General features: G+C 37.9%; 1 protein-coding gene across 29 annotated transcripts in view; it reads right to left on the bottom strand.

Moving 5' to 3' along the window:
• The window catches only part of RIMS1 (regulating synaptic membrane exocytosis 1), a 350,587-nt gene that overhangs the window by 7,217 nt on the left and 316,844 nt on the right, over nucleotides 1–26,526 (bottom strand). For 28 of the 29 annotated variants that reach the window (XM_074895864.1, XM_074895868.1, XM_074895888.1 and 25 more), the window contains 2 exons: nucleotides 4,827–4,968; nucleotides 72–184 (listed from right to left, as the gene is read on the bottom strand). In XM_074895864.1, the coding sequence (XP_074751965.1) occupies nucleotides 72–184; nucleotides 4,827–4,968 (255 nt within the window). Of the gene's footprint in view, nucleotides 1–71; nucleotides 185–4,826; nucleotides 4,969–13,148; nucleotides 13,233–26,526 lie in introns of those variants that run through there. The other variant, XM_074895895.1, reaches the window with a different exon arrangement.

The following is a 26,526-nucleotide window of genomic DNA, read 5'->3' as shown; positions in this document are numbered from 1 at the left end:
TAGTCTGGCAGTGTGTGTGTTAGTTAATTGGCTTATTATTCATTTAACTGAGGAGAACATATTATTCTTACCCATGGCAGGGGTTGCTAGTGTTTGTCGGCCTACTAACTGTGCAGGTCCAAGTCCATCGAGGAAATCACTAAACTGACTGTCAGCGCCCAGCCGTACTCCAGGAAATATTAAGCTGAAGACAAAATAAAAGCTGGTTATGAACAGGATTCACTTCTATTGTGCTACAGTATTTACCTCAAAAGTACTACTGATATAAGGCAAGCAGCCCCGGATGTGCAACCACAAATTGTTCTGCAGAATCAGGAACGAGGTGTCTCCCATGGACCCCAAAGAAGTGTGGTGAAATTCTGCATACGGACCCAAAGTAGTCCCTAAAACAGTTCTCACTAAGTAGTTCTCCAGGAGCAGTGAAAAGTCTGGCAGGTGAATAAATTATGAGTGACCTTGTATAAGAAAACATAAAAAGCCTCATGAAATTTAATAGCCTATCATTCTTCATTCCTGAATGCTTGATTTACCTTGTAATACTATTTTAAATCTATACATACACCCAAGCCCCACCTGCATCTGACCAAACAGGAAAAACGGATGTACACACTAAATTAATCTGGATTGCTGCAGCTGTTGAATGAAGCAGTAAACTGGCAGGTAGTACTAGCGTTGATTAGGGCTAAACCTAATGCCACTCCCCAGCCAAAATATTCTGGGAGCTACATCTCGATCTATAGTTGGTACCCACTCCTCTTTCAGAACACAAACTGAACCGTAATACATCGACAGAGAATATAGGGAAACATTCAAGGCCAGGCTGGATAGGGCTCTGAGCAACCTGATCTAGTGGAATATGTCCCTGCTTATTCCAAGGGGCTTGAACTAGATGACCTTTAAAGGTCCCTTCCAACCCAAACCACTCTGATTTTATGATATGTGCTTTTTCAAGCTGCTTTCTTGTATTCCAGAATCCCCACTTTTTAATAGATACACAGTCTCCAAATATTAAAAAAAAAAAAAAAAAAAAAAAGAAAGAAAGAATGATCCATGGCAGGGAGTCTCTGCTTTGATTTCCTCATCAGTTATGAGAAACAACACACTGAACCAAGTCTAGATAGCACTTTACCAAGCAGGCCACCCACCACTCTGTATCAGCTTCTCTCTCAAAGGAAATCTCCTATTAGACTGGAGAAAATAGTACCAAAACTTCATAATAAAAACATGTAGTGTGAAAATCTTTGATTTCCACATCTCGGGCTTATGTGCTCCAGTCATTCAATTCACACTGAAAACTCTTTGTAAATCCCAGTTATTTGGATAGAAAAAGCCCATTCCTCTTTTCAAGACTAACTGCTCTTACTGTGCCACATAAACATACAGACTGCCTGTAACTAAAACTGGCCAGAAAATATCAGCACAGTGCTTTTCATTAGAAAACTCTGATTTAAGAAAAGGTAAGCTTTTTACAGAAATTTAGTTTTAAGAAGTCTTTTTTTTAAAGTTTCTTTAGATGGAGGAGGAAAAGAACCTCAAGGTCTCCAGTTCAACCATCAGCCCACCAGTTACAGCATTCACCTAACCTTGAGATGCAGCTCCAAGCCACCCTTCCTGACACGACACACAATCTGCTTCTCTCCTCCACTGCATTCTCGTCCCTGCTATGAAAAGTTCCTTGCTCGTTTCTTTGGCCTTTTTTCCTAAAACATTGCACTTTGCTATGGAATGACTAACATTGAGAAAGTTCACTTGAGAGCATTCTCACTTTTCAGACACCTCTAGCTATACACATAATAATGATGTTGTGAAGTACACATTCACCATAATGTGTATTAATTTTAATTCATTAAACTCCAGTTATGGGCCACACAGAAGAACATAATGTGGTACCTGAGGTACCTACTGTAGGGATCTGCATTCTCAGCTGAGCTACACAACTGACTGGTCTTATGAAATGCAGGATAGGGCATGATACTGTCAATAAATTATGTGATCCTGAAAGTAAAGTTCGTATCATGATGTGCACTCACACACAAGGAAGAAAAAGTAGTCCATGCAAAATTAACATAGATATTTTCTAATTGTCAAAGAAACAGTTCTAGTCATGCTCACACTAGAAGTAACATCTGAAGTTAAAGGTGACATTTCTAATGTTTGAAAAATGCCCAGAAGAAGAAGGGTGAGAGGGAGAAGATTTTAGGATAAGCTGGCACAGTGAATGTATCCCTGATCATGTGATGCAGTTGTGCAGCTTCCCCTCCACCTTGCAGTTGTGTCCAACTCATGCTCTACAAATAAGCCAGTGATGCATGTGGGGGAAGTGATTAAACAGTAGGAAATTGTTTTATTGGCCATCTTTCTCACAAGAATCTCTGCATTTAACATTCTTCATTCACTGTGATCTAAACCCAGAGCTGTTGTAAACTAACATTTGTCTATCACACTCGTGCAAGCTTGCAGAGCATCTGAGGATTTGATCTATAGCTAAATTACAGAATCAAAGAAGTTTTCTAAGCCACAAAGTAGAGCACCACACTCCTCTAGTATCATTTTTGCCTGTGGCATAATGTCCTGTTTAAGGAATGTCTCCCTTCATTGCAGCAACATATATTTAACTGCTTCACCTCAGTTTTGTTATTTGCCTCCTTGGCCCATTCTCCTGGCTTTCTCCTCAGTGTCACTGTTTGATATTAATGGTGTTCTCACTTCACTGGCCACACTGTTTCTTTACTCTTGCCAGAAATTGGAATAGGGATGTGGAGATCAGGGACAGGCTAAGGTCAAGTGCAAAGTGAGTTTGGAGGCAGGAAATGAAGGTATACTGAGGATCAGGAATCAACCAGAAGAGCTGGTTACTCTATCAAACCAAAGGATGGAGACAGAAACAGTGAAAAGTTAAGAGAGCTGCTGCCAAAAGTATGGATCAGAAAAACAGGGCAAACGTGGTCAGATGTGAGAAATATATTGTATGCGAGTGCTGAGAGAGGTAAGGAGAATTGTCAGAGGCAGAACTGGTGCTGGAGCAGCAAGAGATGGGGAGCAGGCACAGGAGCTAAGAAGGCAGAAACAAGATGTAAGATCCAGATAGTGTAACCAGCAGCTTCTGATACGTCACTTTTCCTTGAAGATGGACCTAGTTCTAAAGGATAATTTTCAAACTAGGTTTTACTATTCATACCCAGCCTGCAATATGTCCCAGTAAGAATCAAGCACTCTGTTTACCTGCCAGGCTTGCTCTCTTCACTGCCTTACTCAGAGGCTGACTCAAGTCAAAAATTTAAAGCTCTACCTTGCAGTTTCTGTCCTCCAGAGGCCTGCTGTGACCTCCAGATCCTGACCTCGGCCGCTCCCGCCTTGCCAAATCTGTTTACACACTCTGAGGGTTGAGCAGAGGATTAGGCTGTTCCCCTGAAAAGGTCCTCAGCGTCAGTTCTGGGCTCCCACATCCCCCATATTGCTAACCAGGGAAACAGGCTCCCCCAGATCCTCCTTAGCAGGGTCCAGTTTACTGGACCCTTTGTCACCATGATGAGTGACTGGTGCCTTACAGACTGACACTTCAAAACAGAGACAGGAAGAAGGATGGCAGGAAGGAGTATTGAAAGGCTAAAGGTAATGCCCTAACATAGAATCATTCTGGGAAAAATACTGGGATATTTTATTCTTGTCCCTCATTCTTCATCTGATGCTTATCTACTTTGGTTTTGAGTTATTCATGATGGAGCCTGTTTTTTCTTACATGGTTTGGGTTGGAAGGGACCTTAAAGATCACCTAGTTCCAACCCCCTGCCATGGGCAGGGACACCTTCCACTAGCCCAGGTTGCTCAAAGCCCCGTCCAACCTGGCCTTGAACACTGCCAGGGAGGGGGCAGCCACAGCTTCTCTGGGCAGCCTGTGCCAGTGTCTCACCACCCTCACTGTAAAAAACATAAGGGTAGTGATATCATCTGATGTCAGAGAAAGCTACACTTTTACACAGCTCCTTCACACCACCATGGCTGCCCCTGGCTTTTCATGCCCTATACAATGTGCAGTAGCAATTGTGGTAACACAGTAAGCATATAAAAAGATGAAGGCAAAGTCCTATTCTCTCATTTTTTCCAGGTATATAGAGTACATTTGCCTATCCCTGGTTTCCCCTTTTGTGGGGAGGCATCTTCTAAGAATTCCCTAGTGACCACTGTGCCTTGGCACATGCAGTAGAGTCCCACTGAGAGCTGCGAGGAGTCTGGAGTATTCATGCACACTTTTGTGTCAGATCTGCTGTTGTTCTCCTTTCCTTCATATAGAGTCATTTAGCAGTGAATGAAAAACAGCTGTCCCATTCCCCACAGCTGTCTGCCTGATTTCAGCTGATGGGGCAGCTGGACTCTGGGTTTACAATTCTCAATAAGAGACACAGACAAACTCCAAACTAAACTTTCTTTGTATATACTATTACTGAACAGACTTCCATATTACAGGGGATTACATACAAAACCTGAAGTTTAACTCTGAGTTAATCCAAACATAACTCAAATAAAAAGTATCCCTATGTTTTATTTTGAATAATGTGGTCTGAATTTAGTTGTCTTTTGATGGAAAAACTGCCTCACTGGATGACAGGGAAAATGTGAACCCTTAAGAAGTCTTCTCTCAATTTCAATTTTCAAGAAATTTGTGTTATGTGCCTAAAATACTTCAGTTTTGCAAAGATTTCAAGAGGAAGAATCTGTACCCAGAGCTATCCCCTTCAGACAGAGTTGGGACCTCTGTTCACACACCAAGTTTTCTTACAAAGACAAGAAACTTCTTCTACATTACTGATATTTTTAATGCCACTTACTTGCCCTCAGAGCTATAACTATTTATGCTGCCATCAGTGGATTCCCGACTTGGCTGTCGAACCATACGACTTCTCATCTCTGCTGCCATTCCTGTCTCTGTGCTTCTCTGTATCGTGCTCTTTAGCTTCTTGTTGCCAGCCTCTGAAAGCAGAGAAAAGGAAGCAATAGTTAGAATGACAAGTTAGAGCAAAGCCTTTCCTTGCAGTTTCCCCCCAACAACAGTGATCTGACTTGACCATTACTATTTAATAATACAAAAAGATTATTCTAATCGAAGAAGGAATTTCTTTTCTTCAGTTGCAAACTGGCAATGGCTTCTCTATAAAATGGCTGCAACCTGAAGATCTTCATTAGGGCAAACTTTTAGAAATTAGCTGTCTTATTAATAACCTTTCCACAGTTGGAATGTAGACAGGATGACTGTGATAGGGTCTGCTAACTATATACTCAGTAAGGTCACCTTGTTAGTTAGGTTGGGTGACTACAAAAGAAGTTACAACTCTCACAGAAAAAAAAGAGAGGAAAAAATCCTTCATGCATTCCACAGAAAAATATTAAGTACTAAAATAATTAATATAAAAAATATAATAACGTGTTCTGACTCAGCAAAATCTTACTTTTCACAACAGAAATTCTTCAGAGTAAACAGTGAGCTTTACATAACTTCTGATCTCAGCACTTCCTAAGCAGAATTAACTCTTGGAGAATTTGTTTGAGAGATGATGGACTTCACAGTCTAGGCTTGTGACTTAACACTACAGAGTAATGTAAATCCTGTGAAATTGATTAAAAACTTGATCCATTTGGAAAAGCTTCCATCACACATTCTTTAAAATGCAATTTGAGTCCAGCCTGGAAGGTTTCATGTTACCCTTGAGCAAGGAGAAGAGACATTCCAGTACTTCACAGGGGTTGTTATGGGCTTAAGGAGCAACGGCTGATCTACAATGAATTCTGCTGTCACATGGCAGAAATTGTGCTTCTAGATGATGATAATTATTATCAAAAACTTTTAGCTGAAATACTTCCATCAAAGTCTCAATGTGATCTAATAGCATGTGTTGACTTCAAACTGTGTCTTGTTCTTTTTCATTTAATTCAGCCCGTTCAATGGGTAGCATTACTTTCTCTCAGGAAGTAATAGATTTGACAGTTTCATATAAGTGCATGCAAAAACATGCTCCTGCATTTGCCCCTTCATTTCAGTGCTCCTTCATTTGCTCCCTCAAAGTCTGTGCTTCCTCTTCACAGTCTGCTCAGAGAAGCATCTGAAAAAATGTTTCTTCCATCTCCACCTGTTGAAAAATTTTTCACCTTCCTGTTTCACGTGGACATAGTTGATATTTTAAGATGACAGATCTGAACCATTCTTCACATAAAAGTTACAGCTTTGGTAGCCCCTGCATGGCCCACCCATTGCTCAGGGTGTTTGAACATGCTGTGGAGAATAGCTGGCCCTTGCTCTTTGGGTCTGCAGAGCTCAAGGAGGGCAAGGAGAAATCACATGACAGAGCAGCTCCCTCTCCCCCTGAGTTATCACAGTCACCTCTTTGGATCTAGCAGAGAGACAGCAAGCATGGCCAAAGTGAAAAAGAAAGAAATCACATATTGGGCTTAGAGGAGACATCACCACAGCAAAAGGGGGCTGTGGTTTTTCTCTTAAGCCTTCTGGACCAAGGGTTGTTTACCTATGGCCACCCAGAAGCAAAGAAACAAATGTCGCTGAGTGGAAGAAATCAGCTACGTCCATAGGTCCTTTACTCCCTTCCGAGGTCAACACCTCTGAGATTTTGCTGTGGACCACTGCACCTCATCCAAATTCCCAGACCTTGGTCAGCTGAAAACGCATTATCCAGTGCTACTAAATGTGAGGTAGAGTAGGCTAGACAAGGCACACCAGACAGAACACACATCACTCTTAGATGGTGCAGGTGGCTGTGGAAGGTATTTGCTGGAACTTCAGTGACTCCATATGTAGAAAAATCAAATGCTACATTTTAGACCTCAGCTTTATCTTAAAAATAGATGGTGTGTCCAGCATATCAATGCTGAAAGGTAAGCTGAGCATCAAAAGTGAATCAGAAGGCAGCCTAGGAAGTATAACTCACATGCAGAGCCCTACACCAAAGCAGGATTCTCACATTTTCAGTAGCTATGCATTTGCCACCCATATTGTTTTGTGCCTCCCTGTCTTGATGGGACCTGTCTGAAAGTGACTCTGTTTCCCTTTGGTCCTACAAAGCAGGTAAGATTATGTGGTTTACCCTCTGCCTTCTTTTCTGGAGGCAGACAGATCAGGCAGCATGACTGGAAGGATACAATATGGTAGGGCCTGAAATGTGGGCAGCTGAGTAGGGTTGCCTGTGAGTATTCACAGCTCAGGAAACGGGAATGATAAGACACTAAAAGCAGCTACAAGATCATCGTGACCTTGCCATGTTGCTCTGGACCACCTGGACAACATGGTGGATGCTGAAATACAGGTATTAGAGCCAGGCTGTTGGGAAAGCATAATGAAGAGCACATTCATTGAAATAATCACTGTAAAAAATATCTATTGACTAAATTACAGAAATTTATATTTAGCTTTGAGCCACAGTAGAGATTGAAAATAGCAAGTGGGTTTTTTTGAAAGAGTAATTTTACATTATCATGGATAATACCCATGTTGCTGCTTGAACATACTTCTTGCTTCACAGATTTTAAATGCACAGACCTTGAAGTAGGGATCCTCATGCATAGCCATAAGCAAGTCCAAAACCTTGTCTTGCTGAGTTGCAAATCCAAGACTGCCTTTTTATGAATATTTTTCAAGTCACTGCTCTCTGTCTTACCATGATAGACTCCACTTCTTTTTTTTTTCTTGTCAAAATTTTTTTCAGGTTGAAAATTCAAAAAAATCCTTTTGCCTCCTCTTGCAACTGCTACTAATATCCACAATTTTTACTTGGAAAACTAGAGTCCTCCTTCATATTTCATTTTATAACCTCAGTCTTAATGTTCTTCAGTACAATCAGAAATACAACATAAAAATAATCTAAGGGAGAATGGTAAAAATACATCAAGAGTTTTATGGCATTAAGGGAATTGCTTTTGCCCATGACTAAGAACCAAAACACACGTTGCACAGATTTTGTAAGTTTTAACCTTGGTCAGTTATGCATATCACATTTTTTTGGTCCACTTATAGCCCAAAAAGTAACGAGGACAATTTATCTTGGTGTAATCCTGTAAACGTCTCAGCAAAACTTAGTTCTGCAAGGAAGGAAGGTAGTTAGCATACAGCTGAGTTGGGAACTGCTGTTATTTCTAAAGGTGTTCCAGGAACGTGAAGTCACTCTGGGGTACAACTTCCAGTCCTGCTTTGAATGCACAATGAAACACATGATCTGAACAACTACCAGTGTTTCTCCTGCTCTTGAGAATGTTTTTGTTTTTTTAAAAACTTTCATTTTTATCTTGTAATAGTTTTAATCTAGCCATTCTGTACGTACCTTTGGAAAGTTATCTTTAAGTGAACAGTACAAGTTCATAAAATATTTAAGTTCAATATCTGTGCTATGATATATTGAGAAGATTTTCTACTCATCTGGATATCTGTTGGAGAGTGCTTTATCCTGCTCCTGACTTTTATTATTTTGATATGTACAATTAAATTTTTTGTTACAGTTATTTCCCCGCACTGTGTAAATTACACTATATTCATCGTGCAGACTGAAGATAAACTGTCTCTATACTGAATACCATCTAGGGGCAAAATTTACTCCAAAATGGTCTGCATGCTTCTGTCTGCTGTGTCAATTGTGTAAGGCTTTCTGTGTGCAGAAATGCAGATTGATGTGCTTAAATTGCATGTAAACACAAAGTTTGATAGGTACAAGTTAGAGAAAAACTATTACAGAGCAATTATGACTAACATTTCTGCAGCTTTAATAACTGATGCAAAAAGATCGTAAAGCAGTCATCTGCAGCTACAAAATAAACACAGCTTGTAAACATTCTGCAATTCATCAACAGCCTTGTTGCAGCACTCCTGCTACAACACACTGATGTGTGTGTGCAATGTGCTATTTCAGTCTACCTATTATAAATATAGCCTATAGTGATTCCTGTCTGGTCTGACAAGAAACTGGTACCTTATTTTGGTTTTCTCACACAAAAGTAAATTAATAGAGATCCTGATCTAAGTAACGATGAAGAACAAAAAGCAAGCTTATTAGTGTATGCACTATCTTACATTTGCAACAACTATCAATGCAATTGATGTGTTCCCAATTTCTGTGCTTTCTAATCACTTTCAAATATAGCAGTCAGGAGCAAAACACTATTGACAACAGAATTATATTAGCGAGAAAGGGTCAGTGATAGTCTCTACAGAATTAAGATGGCCTACTACAGGTACCTCAAGGCTAGCTTTATGTTAAAGACATCCAATGCAGAGAGGATAATCCTAGGACAAGCAGCCCAAAATGACTTGTATCCATGACTGTCCTTAGAAAAGGCATGACTGCACATGGCATTACCATTGGCCTGACTTGTCCTCTGGGGTCCATGTGGTGCCTTGAGGCAATTACTACGTTTTGCTTTTGCTTCAGTATAGTAACTCTGAAATAACAGGACAAGCTGTACCACAACATGCTGCAGTAAAGCTTTTACCCTGGGACGCCTAGGTGTGTATTCCATGCCATGGGACATGGCTAAGGGACATAAAGGAATATGCAAGGACACAAGCTTGGTGACTAGCTTGTCCTAGTCAATAGGACAGTGTTAGAGACCTCTGTAGGGCAGAAGACAACAATCCTGACATGGTCCTCTAAGTACTGCCTATAGGGAGAGGTGCCTTGGGTGAGCATTGCCTGAGGGCAACTAGTTGATTAGCACCAAAACCAAAAGCAAACTTACACACATGCAACACCTGGATATGTGACATGGAAAATTCATGACTAGTTCAAAAGAATGCTCCCGAGAACAAAGTATACATCACTGCTAACTCCACTAATGAAAGGGATAATAAGAAGGGTACTAATACTCAATGTCATTGCACGACTCAAGGGCAAATTATTCACAGTATCAAGCATGCTCATCCATCCAAAGAAAGCCTAAAAGGACTACAGTTCCAAGCCAGCTCTGACTGAAACCTGGCAGGATTGTGACCATATTGTTGGTTTGCGCATTGCCTGTGTGAGACACCAACAAGATTATGCCAACTGGAATAGTAAGGGTCGCCCTCAATTCAGAGAACTATAAAAAGAAAAGCCAAGGGGCACATTTCCTTCTGGTCCTTTCTGATATGTTACTAATTTTACAACCTCAAATTTAGCTGCTTGGAGACCTGCTGAGTTACAAATCTGCAGCATCCCACTCACTCTGCATGTAGCACTTTTAAACAACAACAAAATATATTTACACATGAATTGACAAAGTGCCCCTTGGCTTACAGTCCTAAAACAGAGAAAGAAAAGAAGAAATAATTCAAACAGCGTTTGTTCTTTTACACGTGTACATCTCTGACATGAATTCACCAGTAGATTGATCTCAAAGATTGAAAGTACACAGTGACTATGAACAACAGATAAACAGTAAAAAATATGACATTAAATACAAAAGTTTCCCAGACTTTATATCCTGCAATACTCCTCTGTATTTGCCATTCTGTGTATTCTGCTAGTCTCTCCTGAATATATAACACAGTTTATAAAAAGACATGTGAAATATTGCAATAATGATTTCAATACTGATTTCAATGGTTCCTCTCGCTATCACACAATATATTCAAAGATAGGAGAATGATGTTTATATTCTGTGGTGTTAGATCCTGAGGTTTAAAGTCCAAATATAAACTGTAATATACTTCTTCCCATTTCTATTTATTAAAACAAATCCACAAACAACATTTATACTATTATAAATAACAAAACCTTCTGGAAAGAATATTCACCTTTCCAGCTGGGATAATTTATCAAGATTAATCTTTTTATCAGGAATTTGGAAATAACTGTATCTCACAACTATATTTATACATTCACATATTCAACTGGCAAACCAATTTCGTTCCCAATAAATATTTTCAGATTATACAAAAATATAATACAATTAATTAGTCCACTAATATACACAGTATTTTCTTCTGAGAGACAAAGGAACAAGAAGTACCAATCCTAACAAAAGGAGACCACTGAAATGCTGTTAACAGTTATATTAACGCTTTGATGGCATTTTAGCCAGTGTACTGCAGAATCTCAGCTTTTGACTGTGTTATTCACTGAAAAGCAACCTTGCAAACTCAGACTCCTAACAGTTTACACTCTAAATTTCAAAGGAAATTAACTTTACTTATCCAACAGCTTCTGCTGACTTCTGTGAAGCTGAAGTAGTAGTACTTTGAGAATAAATGACAGGAACTGCTTAAGGTCCGTGCTCAAAACAAAAGTAAACAAGAACCTGAAAATCAGGCCATTATTTACCACCTGGCAATGGCCTCAAAACTTTGAACAACTGCTTTTACAGATCCTTGAGAAAAGATAGTCTTAGGCATAGTTACTGAAAAAATAAAGAAAAAAAAAGCATGCGTTTTTGTATGATTATCCTGATACATATGATTTTCCCATATCAGGGAAGAAAACCTGTGTCTAACCAGGACACATGTATCTTAAGGAAAAGCAAAGTATCTAGTTGGAAGAAGTCCAGTTGTGGCATCTGAAATTACTAATAGTTTTTGTCCAAAGACTTTTACATTGATAGTTTTGTCCACATACTTGCAATAAAGTGAAATAAGCCACTGTGTCAGCCAAAATGAGGCAATCAGTGATGATATATGCTAAGAAGTTTTTACTGCTGGGATTGCGCTAAACACACTTCATAAACATACAGAAATAACAGCATCTTAAGTACCTTGTTCACACATATGCAAAAAGCTGTATAAAAGCAGAATATGTCAATGAAAGTGATAATAGGTATACGTGACTAGTTCTTCAACTCTTAAAGACTATTTCAGTGAAATTAAATAAGTAACACATCAAAGTCATGTTTTCAACAAATTATTTACTATACAAACAGTTTATAAAATTTCAAGCACTCACTTTCTCATATATTCTTGGCTTTGTTAGACTGGAGGAGAAAACAAGACAGAATGAAATAAGAAGCTCAGAAGAGCTGTTTGCACTTCCAACAGTAACACTTTTACAGCAAAACATAGCCCTATTTCGTTTATTACCAAGCCCAAGATTGTTTATTACCAGCCAACCCTTAGAAGAGAACTGCCGTATGGTACAGAGATAATATTTGTCCGCTAAAAGGGTGGTAGGACACAGCTCCCAATTAATACAGGAGAGGAAAACAAAATTGTAATGCAGAAGAAAGTAGGAGATTCTACAGATAAACTAAACCAACATATTATTTCCTTAAGAATTTAAACATATTTAAGTAATTGCATGATGCCTTTTGGTTCTAGGTATCCATTACAATTTTAATACATTTGAGACTGTTTTTAAATATGAGTCTTCACAATTACAAATACTTCAGTATTTATTATTAAAAAAAAGTGACAGTATGGTTACTAAAAGACAATGCTTTACAAGATGGTATCACCAATAATTTATAAGACATCCCTGATAAAATTTGTAAGATATCCCTAATAAAAAAATTTACTATTGCTATGTGTCTTCAAAAAATTTCCTGAAAACTATGTGAAGTACATAATGGAAACCCAAAGTCTAATACTTTTAATATCTTCCATAAAAACTGTGAATTAAAACACTGTCAAAACCACTGGTGCCAAAGCATCTTCTAGTAAAGAGATGTTACATGCCTTTTTGTACAGTTGAAAAGTTTCCGAACAATAACTCAACCCTAATTTAACTGTATGGCATACTAATCAGGAGATATTACAGCTTCAGGGACAGTCCCCTCCTTTTTCTCACTACAATTAACATCCTATGAATTGATCTGAGTATGCTGTACCTTTTCTGTAGTTTGATTTGTTCAGACTGCAACTTTCAAGCCCTTCAAGTTTAATTTTACCACTACCAGCACCTTCCAGGTGGGTATAACATATCCCTTTAAAAATGGTACTAACCTGCCTTTAGAGATCATTTCTGGTGTATCAGATCAATGGAGTATCACACTGACACAGGTTTTTTCTTTAGTGACTGTAGCATTGCAAAGTTATAACCCCAGACTAACACACACTGCTAAATCAGACTAATAAGTAGGCTCATCACAGTAACGCACAGAAAATACAGGCTTACCTCTGGTTTAAGGAAAATTAAACATCACCTATGATATAATCCTTAGCAAGCAGCTGGCACCTAAAGCAGCCTCACCTTTGTTTAAATATCTCGTGCTGTTTCTGGATAGAATAAATCTCCGGGGTCCTGGTGTTGCTTCTCCCTCGTTCTCCTGTAACCACTTGGCACCGCAGCACTGCGAGGAATGATCAAGTTGCTTCACTCACAAGTTCCTTTTACAACTGTGATTACATTATAGGGCCTTGCAGTGAAAAAAGTACTGAACTACCTGCCAGCTAGCACTTCATAATATATTGCCGAAAGGTTAAAAAATTCAGTCAGCAGTGTATTTTCCAGTGATGTGCAAGCAGAGAAGAGCACAAAATATTCTTGGCAACCTTGGTCGATGTATTTTTTTTTAACGCTGCTGTTCAGAACCGGATGAGGAGTCAGATAAACCCAGAAACACATTTTTCTGTATTGATGATTTTGACTCATTCTGCATGAATTTTGGTATAAAACCACCTGAAAGATTACAAAGCTGAGAAAGCATCAAATTAGCATTAAATACTAAATTACAGTTACACTAGAGCGAAGTCTTAACGATATTAATGTCTTAGAGGGACTTGAGAACAGCGGAATTAAAGTTTCACTGCCTCCTAAATACCTATGTGCATTTTGAGAACAGACCTTAAATTTTTAATTACTCCCTTCATCTTTAAACTTCATTTTGAGGAAACAGACCTTGCCGTACGGTTGTTTCCATGTCAAATTGTTCACTTTTTCTGATACTCTATTCCAAAAATGTAATACGCCTTCCTCTTGCCATTATTTAAGAATCAATTAATTTAACACACCTTTATTAAGTTGGCATTCAAGCACTGTAGGGACTGATATGCTTTCTCTCACTCTGTTTCACAAAGAAAGGAGTTACCCAACCTAATGTACATAGTGAATTTGTATACCAGGTTGCTTAAAGATAGAAAGGAAAAAGGAAAAGATTCAGCATTTGTCAAGCAAAAAGTAGAAAACTATTTAAAAAAGAATTAAAATGGGAAAAAATGAAAAATATGCATGCAATAATTTATCTCTAGTGGATCTTCAAATTATGGTTTAGTTCAGATTATTTAAAGCACTGCAAAATGATTAATGAGAAAATTGTCACAAATTATACTGCGCATTTCAACTAATCAACATATAACAGGACTTATGATTGCAAACACTGTATAGTTGACTAACAAATTTAAAATCCTCCACAGCAGGGATGCAGTATACATGTCATACCCATGCAGAAATGTCCACCTATTTTCACTGCAAAGACACAGATTTCCTATACAGCACAATGGTTACAGTAATCTGTATCTCCTTGCTCTGCAGTACACATTTAGAAATGATGCTTGGAACACCACAGCGAGGGTGGCTTACCACCTTTTTGAAAAATACATAGTTGTATGGTACACAATTCTCTCGTGATGTATGTTAAAAAATTAAAAAGCAAAATGCAGTTAAATGGAAAGATTTCCAAAGATCAGTACAATGCCATGGTAGGAAAGAAATGCTGATGTTGGCAGCTGCTAATGTGTGCACGTCGCCCTCCTGAGACAGGCCTTCAGTGTGTGCATGGTAGAGGCTCCGAGACCAGACTGTCACGTTGAGCAGTTTTACAGAAAGCGCTGCACTTATGTCAAGTGTAAGAAGTTCTCCCACGCAGGCTTCTGCTCAGGGATACTCAACAGAGGTTTAAAGTTTAAACTAAAAACCCAGGGAGGGAAGGCTTTTGTGCCATAGGCTCCCAGAAAGTCCCCACTTCGGTCACAGCCTTTCCTCTTTTATGCTCCTTCTTCTAGTCCCAGGAAAAATCATTCCTTCTTACTTGTAAAAAAAAATAAAATTCTTATTTGTATGATCAAAACCCCTTTTCAGGATTATAACTGTTTGATCTGCTCTTCTGGATCTGTAACAGAAAGGCTGACCAAAAGCTTGGCTTGTTCGTCCACCACTGCAGGAAGAGCGTTAGAGCTTCTCTGCATCCTCAAATATTGGCCTTGGACTCTCTTTGGAGTATATTTTTCTGGGAAGCCTCCAACATACCACACCTTAAAACAAACTTTCATTTAAACTTTCTACATTCCTAAACACAAATTTACATGTTGTTTTTGCAACCGTGTTTGCACTCCTGTAACTTATATCACCATCGGTGATCTCACAGAAGTTTCAGCTATAATAAAATACAGCCATGCTCTTCTTCAGCCAAAGTACCTATGCTGATGTTTATTTTGCTTTTGAATTTCTTTTTTAAATGTGACTGTATAAAGTCCCAAACCAGCTATGTTGCGATGACATACAGACCTACCTCTCACATTTGAGGTTGCCAGAAGGGAGGCTAAAAACTCAGGAGAGACTCCTTCTTTTGGTCAGCTAGAGTTCAAATACACTTAATGGCGCTCCTGGTGCAAAATTTGTCTTTCTAATCAGCCTTTTATTCACAGTAGTAGTTAAGACAGGTAAGTGGTGAGTACAACAGTCTCTGAATGCTTCCATTTTAAACAGCTGTTTGTGGCATTATGTTCAAACTAGGTTACTCAGTTACAGCAGTCAGTATGTAAAAACACCTACGGACTTGGGCAGTAGATCTGTGCTAGATAAACACTGCATATCTGTAAGATATAATTGTTCACTTTGTGTTTACATTATTGAAAGTGGACAACTGTACACAAAGACTCCATTTAGAGACAGATCGTTCAGCCAAACTTCCTAAATGAATGCTCCAGCATAACTCTGCTATGAAATCCTAAGGTTTGCATCCAGTATTGTTGGTTTATGGCCATTATCAAATACGCCCTTAAGAAACCTCCATTGACAAGATGTAAAGGTTGAGCTGTGCTGCAGACTGACACCAGCACAAAACATTGCCACAGCATCAGTATTGCTTTGATTACTGGGCAAGGTAGGGAGAGATGTGAGATAGCAGGATTTTCTGTTACATCTTGCCTTTTGCCATTAAAAATGAATCCAGGTTATTTTTTCAGGTCCCTATGGCTGCCTATTTCTCTTTTTTTCCTCAACTCTCTTTTCTGGGATGCAAACCTTGCTTAGTGAGGAAGCACTTGCCTTTCTCAAAGGCAAAGCAGATGAGACAACAGTCAACAGACACCAGGCAGAAAGAGTATTGATACAGGAAGACTTCTGTGTTTTCTCTGGTAAATTATGCCAAATTTTTATTACAAAGCAAGATTTCTTTATTGCGACTCTTGGCTTCTTAGATGATAGATTTCTCATATAATTAATCTGTTACAAACATGGTAAAAAGCTAAGAAAAATATAAGCACAAAGGAGAATTAGCCATTATAAATTAATACTTGAGAGCATCTGAATTAGAGCCAATAAATATAAGCAGACAGCGAGTGTTCACCAAATTGTAAAGCCCTTTCAAACACAAGGCAGGATAAGATGGAAAAAGAAAATGAAACTGTACTAATACAGCCTATCTCTATAGAAAAAAACAACTCCTTCCCAAACTTCTAGTTATTTCTGAAGTGAAAACACTTCAGAACCACTGCCAACTAAAACACAGGGTTATTTGAAGTACAGTTTTTAATGCAATGGTGCAGTCATATTAGTAAGTTTGATGATCAAATGCACTTGAACTAATATCTACAAATGCTGCTCCATGTATGCTAATAACAGACACTACAGCACAATACGAAGCCAATTGTAATACTTCTGAACTATTTAACAAGCCATTTTCCTCTTTCTATATCATCCAAAAGCAGAGGCTAAGATTGAGCATTAAATTTTCTTGCTGATTTGATATAGAGGGCACTGACAAACCTATCACAGATGAAGAGATGACAAGCATTTTAAAATAAACGGGAAAACAAAAATTGCATATGAATATCGCCACCCAAGAAAATGAGAAGGGGTAGGAGAAAATCAAACATCTTGGTACGAAGGGAAACTTTCAAATCTACATCATAAACACAAAGATGAAAATCCTCAATAATCAATCAGCCAGTCTGAACCACAGACTTCAAAATCTGAATTTACTTGCAGATAGCTTATAGAAAGACGGCTCCCCAGAGTACGGGCACAAAATGAAAATAAAGTAAGCAAACCTCATTTTCATGGTCCTAGGCTTACTATTGGTTAAACAGAAACTTGCCTTTTACAGTAATATTATTCTTTATCTCAGCATAGAATAACTCAGGCCAAGTAGTACTACATCCTTCCAGGGATTTCAATATATATTAGCTCATGGATGAAGATCATAAAACACAAAAGTAAAACAAACTTGCCTTTCATAGCAGGATTACACCATGGTGCTTGAATCTTGCAGAGCTAATGGCTTGAAGGTCAGGCTCTTTGGAACAGATGCACTAATCTCTTATTATCTGTATATTACACAAATTATTTCATACCGCATTTTTTTCTTGGAACTGACAGATCAAGCCCTATTTGATGCTCAGGATTACTATGATCATTAATGAGAGTGCTTCTTTTTGGGTGTGTTCACCATGTGAGAGGTTAGCTGTTTTGAGTACAGGTTGTTATAAAAATAGCAATGGCCAGTTAAGTAGAAAGGAAAACTAAGACATGCAAATTCTATGCAAGTAAGACGTCGTCAAAATAAGGATTAAACATAATACATGCACAGAAAAAAATAATGCTATATACAATATAAATCAAAATCACATAAGGTAAAACTTAAGATCAAATCATGATCTTGCTCTGTTATTATGAAATACTTCTTAAGGAAACATGCAACTCTGTTATTGTAGCCTCTATAATATATCAGATTTCAAAACTCCACTGGAGAGAAAACAACAAACAAGAAAATGTTTATAAACCCTGGCTCACTTATGTTAAATTGATATTACTACCCTCCTGATGCTCCTGAATGTGTAAATGTCCTGAATGGACATAATAAAACTAGCTAATTGGCAGGCAACTTCTAATAAAATAATAATGAAAGATGACATCAAGAACATGCAAATAATCACAAAAGAAAAAGTCTGTGAAGCTCCTTGGTAAATTAAATGATAGAGCTACTCCTAGAAAAAGAAACAATATAGAAGTGACATTGAATAAGCTTAAGTAACATACATAGTTACTATAATAATTTTTTTAGACCCTTTAAATAATAATGATTATGTTATTAATACACCATTTTGAAACTATGAAAAATATCAAAACTAGTTTGTTGGGTATTAGAAACAGGATATTTTTGAAAAGGAGACTGCAATCACAGGATTTACCCTATTCATTAGTGATGCGACACTTGAAAATATGCAATGAAGATAATCTCCAGTTTCTTTTGAAGCACATTTTGATGTGCATTTCAGTGGCAACAGGGGCCAATGACACCGAAAGATGACTCAAATCTGAAAATTATTTTACTTTCTAATTCTTTCATACAATGTGCCTGATTGCACACAGTTTCCAAAAGAATATATATATATTCACAGTATCTCCTATTTTCCTCAGCTTTAAATACATGTATTTACTTTGTAACAAAAATTCTAGAGGTAAACTGAAGGCATTTCTCTCAAGTAAAGAACATCCAATATATAGTCAGAAAATTTCTTACAATAATTTATGTTTTCTTGCACAGAAAATTTTAAGTAAAAGCAATGTTTCTAACTGTTGATTGGACACCATTGTCCAGTGGTGGTCTTTCTCTGAAGACTGCATTATGTGTATGCCAAGCTGGGAAAGAGAAAGATGCACAATGAATACCAAAATGTCTTCAAACGCCTTAACTTTTCTATACATTTTACCATCATCTTCAGAGGGACTTTGGGGTACACAGGCTCATCAGCTATATCAAACTAAATATAAAAGCATGGGTAATTTAAAACAAATCCAAAGTGCATAGTCCTACTGACTATTTTCTTTTCCTCTATATCTGGAAGAAGTGGGGTTTTTATGTCTTACATACTCATTCACAAAAGCACGCAGAATTTTCACCAAGGTCCAAGTTCATCGTGTGTTGATAGATCTCCATGGGACTACTCCCTGTGAAACATACATAGGACTGGACCTCATTCTCATCTGGATACTTAATGCATCATATTTACATAAAACTTTCAATGTTTTTGTAATGTAACAATATGGTATTTCAACAGTGAGGAAAACAATGCACTTCAGAAACCAAAAATAAAATCCTGTTCCAGCACAGTGGTGCCTGAAAATCTGAAATAATTACAAGTACCTAGCTACTAGTATATGATTTATGTAAAATAGTATTATGTTTTTAATATAACTCACAATCCATGAGTTTATAATCTGTTCTATTCATCCCAACAAACCAGTAATAAATATAAACCAACCCAGAATCAGGGTGAAATTCTGATCTGCTTTTCTTCAGATTTACAAAGGAAAAGGAGAACATATGGCATACACTTAAGTGATCTCTTATCATGCCATCTTCCTATTCAGCAAGGCAGGTAATGACAGTATTTTCAGGTATTTTGTAAAGATAACTTATGACAGTGATAAGCTATTATTTTGATAGAAAATCTAGCAAACTGAATAAAAAGTTCTTGTTACAGAGAGTTCATTCTTGTGCCACCAAGCAAGATAACAAATGTCACCACACTATGTTCTGAGGTACAAAACGTGAGCTGAAAGAATGGTCAGTAGGATGTGAGTATAAACATACACATTTTCAAGGCTACCTGGTGATAGATGAATCTATTTGCAATTATTTTAATTTAGTTAATGACCTGTCCACATATCTTGTGCATTTCTTCACAGTTCAACTGAGTTTACCAGATTAAAAGATTTCAGGGATCTTCTTATAGTGAAGTCCTGACTCAGCCTGTGGTCAACATACCTTTTAGAATATCACTAAAATATGTCAGGTGATCAGGTACTACCACTTGTTCATTTAGCTAATTTTACACAGCAGAGAATAATCTATTGTATTAACCTGTAACCTTTAAAGCAAGTCCTTCCTTGTAGAGTATTTAACTGAAATCCCCTAAATAGAAACATTCTCATTAGGAGGACACAAGAAATGAAGATGCTAAAGGAAGCCAAGGATGAATGTATGCACGACCCACATTATATCCCAGCAGCACAGAGGTGAGTCTTACTTTAACATGTTGTGGGGATCAAACATTATATTGCTTTCCACCATCGATTCTCATTTCAAGAAAGCTAACACTGTCCTAGTTCGTACTGTAAACATTATTAAACATGCTTAATATGTAAGTGATATTTAGACACATTTTAATATATGGGCGTTTAAGGTCACATGGAATATTTGCTTAAAACAATACCCCTAACTAAAGATTACACACACGTGCTCACACACATACATGCACACTCGCTAGGCACTCTGGGCTGTTTCTTTTCCAGCACCATTTCAATGAGATTACTATGTCTCTTATAATGTGCTCCTAGGTACTTTAAACAGTTACAAATATTTTTTAATCTGTTAATTACAGTCATAAATTTTTAGGAAGTCTTGGCTCTTCTGCAGACTGTGAGATTTTCAGTAGGTCACTTTGAGTCTTGAAGTTTGCTCTTCATTAAAATGGGACAATGGCACTTACCGTTCCTTCATAAAATGCTTTAACGTCTGTGACTGCCAACAACGCAAAGAACAAAAAAACATCAATACTATTAAAGAGGTCTGACATGAACTATAAAAGTCAGAACATAAATTAAGAGAGCATAAAATAAATTGCACTACAAAGTGAAGTTCAACAGTACATGTTTACATAGTAGTCATAGAAGTTCTTGCTCGGTCTGGGATTCCAAAATGATTGCTATAATGCTACTGCAACTCTGAACAGGATAGAAAACTTTGGACGACAAACAGAAAAAAACAATCTGCAAAAGGTCATCTATTTATTCTACAAAACAGTCTTACCAGGTTACCAAATTCTTAAGCTTTGAAATCAATAGGAGTTTTCAGCACCAAGCTCTCAAGAGCAATTGATTTCTTAAAATTAAGCACATTGCACCAATAAAGAGAACTTTTTATGCATGAAGAGAAATTACCCGTGCGTGTAACATGCTGACTAGCATGCCTGTAAGAAGAAGGAAGGTCTTTAAGTGAAAAAGTAATGCCGTGATGCATCAAGGTTCACTTCTCAATTTTGCAACTTCATTTCATTCACAGTACTTTTACAAAACACTTATGGTCCTACTTTCTCTGTGGCACATGGCTCCTGTTGTAAGTATTGACAATATTGTAGTGATAGGTACCACATAAACACAGGTAAAGAGTAAAAAATGAGAAGAAAGTCAGGAGATACCATATCTGTCAGCTTAAACTGGCATTATTCAGCCCTCCTTTTGGGACCAGTCATTGATCCAACTGGACATTTGATTTGCCTCACTGTTTCTTTTCCTCACTTTTAACTCAACTGAAGTTCATGTTGTCCAAATATTTTTGCTCTTTTAGTACCAGACTATTTGCAGTTATATGTGAAAAGTAATATTAATACAATAGTAAAAAAGCATAGTATGAACAAAAGCATTAACATGTAAAAGTCATCCCCCCAGCCCCAAGTAAAACTAAGATAGCATATTGACTGCTCATTATACCAGCACCAAACACATGGCAGCACTAGAGGAATAACAGCACATTGCGGCTTGCTGTGCTCTCCGATTGCCCTTTGAAGACTCAAAGAATTATCATATTCCCAGCTTGTGGAAACTGGCAGTGTCACAGAAAAAATGTCATATTTTTGTTAATGATACACTAAAAAAAAAAAAAAATTATTAGTGAAAGTACTTACATTTCCATCATAAACAAGGTATCACAGGACAATGCTGTTATTACATATTCTTCCTTATTGATTACAAAGTGACTTGGATCATGAGAGTTGTGCTGAGAGCGCAAATAATTTGAGTTACAATAAAATTACAATTCACTGTGTCATTTCCATCTACACAGTTATTCAATTTTTGGTTTGACTGGAAAGATTTATACCAACTACATAGTGTTAGTTTTGATTATGACATTTGCTTCTCAGAAAAGGTAAGGTATTTAAGGAGATCATCAGACATAAAACTGCCTTCCCTTATTCTGATTTGATCCCATTTAAAACAATTAACCAATGGACTTTTTAAAGGTTTTTCACTTTGGTACTTTTCTTCTGAGGCTGACAAGCTCACTATTCTTCATATAAACATTTTAATGGCTCCCTTCATGCAAACAATTAATATAAAAATATAAAATAGACACACACATATATGTAAATCTTGATTAGTATTCACGCAGAGACTTGGAAAACTATGACTTTACATCTGCAAACAAATCCTGCTGCTCTTATGGATGCTGAGCAATCAGCAGAGCAAATGAGAGAAACCACTTACGAGGGAGAGAGTTACTTCATCTCAGTATCTGATCTCCTACAAAAGTAGCATCAGAAAACTTACGACAGTCATACCAATGAAAAAACATGCCCTATTTAAAAAGTGGTAATTTCATCCTAAGTGTGCCAAAGGCACCCTTGAATTTGTAATTTGAACTTTGCTATCATGCAGCAACATGAGTATCAAACCTGGTGCTGTGACAGTTTGCTTATTGCATGCCACACTGCAACAAGAAAGTATCTATTTTGTGAAGCTCAGCAGTTGGGTCATTTCTTAAGACCTCTTCTGTCTAGGCAGTGCTGTTGTGTTCCTCTCTTGTGTGCAAGAGGGGCAACAGAAAACCTTGCAGAATTCAGCTACAGGGGATGAAGAATTTGGTAGCTGAAGGCCTTGCTACTGCTGCCCTTTGAAGGGGAACCAAGGAAAGGGCTGGGAGGAGGAAAGGGGTCTGTGCACAATCTAAGCAGGACTCAGCTCACTAAACTTTACGTGTCTGTAGATGCTGTACTGGAGCTAGCTGTGCCAGACTACTTCTAGAGCATATAGAAAGACATTTCAGGTGCAGTTCATTTTTCCTATCTGAGATATTTACTTGAGGATGATAAGCCATGCGCAGAAGTGTAGATTTCTCTGCTGGCTAAAAAATCAAGCCTGAAGTGATGAACTGACAGTTACTTTGTGGACACCTACATTTGCTCAGACTAAGCCCACTCTTTATGATTACAGGTCCTGGTCTGCTACTTTGAAGAATGGTGTCGCTCTAGTTGTCAATGGCAGGTTCTTGCTCTCTATCCCACAGTTCCTCTCCAGCTCCTGAAGCACAGCTCACACCATATGGGTGTATTGAAAAAGCCTGGTGTGAAAGACATGGACACATGGGATACCTTGAAGAGATAAGCAGGTTAACTGGGAATTAGTGGCTGAAAGGTCTGTGCTCAAGTCGTTCTAGATACAGCCTCAGATTTTTTTGGTTTTTTCCAGAGCAAGTAAAGCAATAAAAGCAGCTGCCACATGCAACAGAATGGCACCACGTAAATGAAACCATCCATGATGTCAAATAATTAGTCACCAACATTTGTACAGGAAGATTCGTTTCTGGGTCACAATGACTAAGACTGAAGTGGGGCTTTTTGCCCTCTTTGAAGTAAGCCCTGCCCAAATCAGAAAACTTTAAGAAGCCTGTTACAATCTGGAGGTGGTTACTGGGAAAATTCACTTTTCTGAATATTTGGGGAACAGTCAGATGTTTAAAAACACATGCTCCAAAACAAATGCAGGACAATTTAATGGACCATGGATTTTGGCCATGGGCGGACTTTGGACCAGAAACTACTGTGGGGCAGACTGGGAAAGCCTGAAACTTGGCTTAAAGGGGAACTTTGGGATCCCATCAAATTTCTTGCCACTGTTCCCAAGTTGGCCACAAACATGTCTATCCCCTTGAAGCAGAGTAAAGGGTAAAGGCCTGTACCCAGGCATGTAGCATAAAAATGCTGCCTGAACAAAAATAAATAAAATTGTATTTATGACTTCGTAAGTGCCATTAAAGTAATACTGTGAACTGCTCTTTAAACCCACCACAGCTTCTATGTCACCTTCTCAGTCACTTTTTTCTCCTGGATTCCCCAATGACAATGGTTCATCTGTTAACAGCTAGGTCCTCACCTGGCTCTATAATCCATGCATAAATATATCAAAGTTGCCTGTTCCAACACATGCTAGAGATGATAACTCTCTTCTTGCTGTGATATGAACCTATTGCCAGAGCTGTGAATTTTTTCACATCAGAGGAGAAATAAGTGCAATACAAATGCAACTCAGTTCTGTCACACCCAGCTTTTAGAGTGGTTGTGCCTCACAAGTGCCATTACTGAGACTCCGGAGAAAGACTTCAATTACTAGGTTAATCAGATCCTGTGTGTGACCTTTCTTATGTGACCACTGCACAGTGCTGTGGAGTACCTCCACATAGGCAGAAGAACCTGGTTCTTAACATGGTATGCCTCTAAGGTAAAGATAACTGACTCCCTCAAAATGTTTTCCTGGCAAATTATTCCTTTCTTATCAATAAATACTAAACTTCAACAGAGTACTTTTAGTATGCAAAAAGCAAGCCAGCCCTACTGTGTATATAACCTGGAGTTTGTTTTCAATGCCCCTTGGACATCTTCCTCATTAACATTTTAGTCACTTTGGAGTCCAGAGTGAAGAAAGCAGATGAGTCTTGTCAAAGAAATCCTCCCACCCTGCCCTGACCATGAACTCTAGAAAAGAGCTGCTCAGGCAGGAGAAAAGATGGTTAGTAGGATAATTTTCAAAGGGAGAGTGATGGGTGAAACTGATTTACTTTCATACATAAATCCTAGGTCACATCTATACCCAATTCAGTGTTTCAGTCTGTCCACGCTCTGAGAAAGAACACTTTGCACCATCAAATCCAATCAAATGGAAGAGCTATAAATAAAGCCATCAACAGTCATGTGAAAGCAAAACTAATCAAAACAGCAGCCCTTGAGATTCCTCCCTGGAAGAGCTTTTCAGATATTTTAACCTGCTTTATAAACAGGAAATCCATTTGCATGTACCTGCGTTAAGATAACTTGTCAATCTGACAAGTTCTGTTCTGAGACCAGAGAAATAATTACAAATAAATGGATTCCCAAGACACTGATTTTTATCCCAAAGACACAAACACCACCATTAAAAAAATAAGCTTTCCATACTGTTTCACACTGATATTTTACAAGGACCATTTAAAACTGAAGTAAGTTATCTAGTTAACTCAAGCTTCAGAAACAGAAGCTGTGTGTCTGTTTTGGGCAGCCACTCTATCTTACCTAACCACGAAACTTCTGTGCTTCTCAAATCACAGAAGTAATGCAGAAAGAAAACTGTTCAGCATTAACCCCCTTGGATGGTTATTGTCTGACAGCACTCAGGAGCTATAAGCCTGAGAAAACTGGAGAGGAGGCAGCAAGAATGCTCAAAGGAGAGTAAAGCAGCTCTCTTCTTGGTACTGACAGTGCAAAGAGGCAGTATCTCACCTTCCCTTCTCATACAGACTCTTCTGCCTTGGTTTTTTTCTTCAGTAATATCAAACCTTCAACTTTTCAGAATCCGGCAGGAATGGGTGGGCAAACTTCTATCACACAGGGAATTTCTGCAGGGTTTACCAGACATCTAAAGCTTCCCAGAATTATAACATCTCATTTCTAAGATTTCTTGTAAAGCAATGCTTTTGAAGCTGTTAGGCACCAGAAACTGAATTTCTGCAATATGAAAAATGACTATACGGGTAAATTAAATAAACTATGTCTGAGTGTCTGTATGTGAGCATCAAGGACTTTTATAAATACTAAGTAATTTCAAAGCAATTCTCAGGTAACTTATGAGGATAAACACACAACAGATCATTGAAAAAAAATACTGTTGTTTACTCTTTCAGTTCTTTGAATGTCTTAAGTCTATGACACTGCAGTTAAATATTTGTAGACTTCAGTCTGAAAATCTAAACAGATTGTCAAATTTTAGTAAATTCAAGCAAGTTCAGGGATGAACCTTCCAGCAGAGACCCGAGGATGTATAGAGGCAACATGTACTGTTTACTGAGGTCTAAGTAACTATATTGAGTACTGTACAACAGGAAGCAGTCATTCAACTTCAATATTGCAGAATTTTCAAGCCTTACTCAGAGTAAGTTATACCAAATAACTAATATACTTAGCACCTACCCACAACAGAAACCAGTACAGATTTAAACAAACTTTTTACACTATTGGCCCCCTTTTGGAAGTTATATGACCATCATATTTTAAAAATTGCACACTTATCAAACTAAAGCAATGCTGGGACAACATTCAGAATGCTGATGAAACTCTAAACATAAGCCACAGTTGATAAAAATATTGGCACTTTGACAACATGTCAATGACTTACGGATACCAACATCTCTAACTTGTTAGGCTGATTTTTTTCTTTGTCTTTTCTTTGCAATTTGATGAAAATTTAGCAGATGCAATGAACTGGCTAGTAAAATGGAGTGGCTAAAAATCACTGAAAGATTAATTTAAACACTTGAAATACCAAGACACATACAAAGGAAAACAAAAAGACAGTGAAAAAATAAAAATTCATATTCGAA

Source organism: Athene noctua, chromosome 1 (genome assembly GCF_965140245.1).
Source record: "Athene noctua chromosome 1, bAthNoc1.hap1.1, whole genome shotgun sequence".
In the NCBI taxonomy this organism is placed as follows: domain Eukaryota; kingdom Metazoa; phylum Chordata; class Aves; order Strigiformes; family Strigidae; genus Athene; species Athene noctua.
Note: the sequence above shows the minus strand (reverse complement) of the source record. Positions and strands in the feature narration are given on the sequence as shown.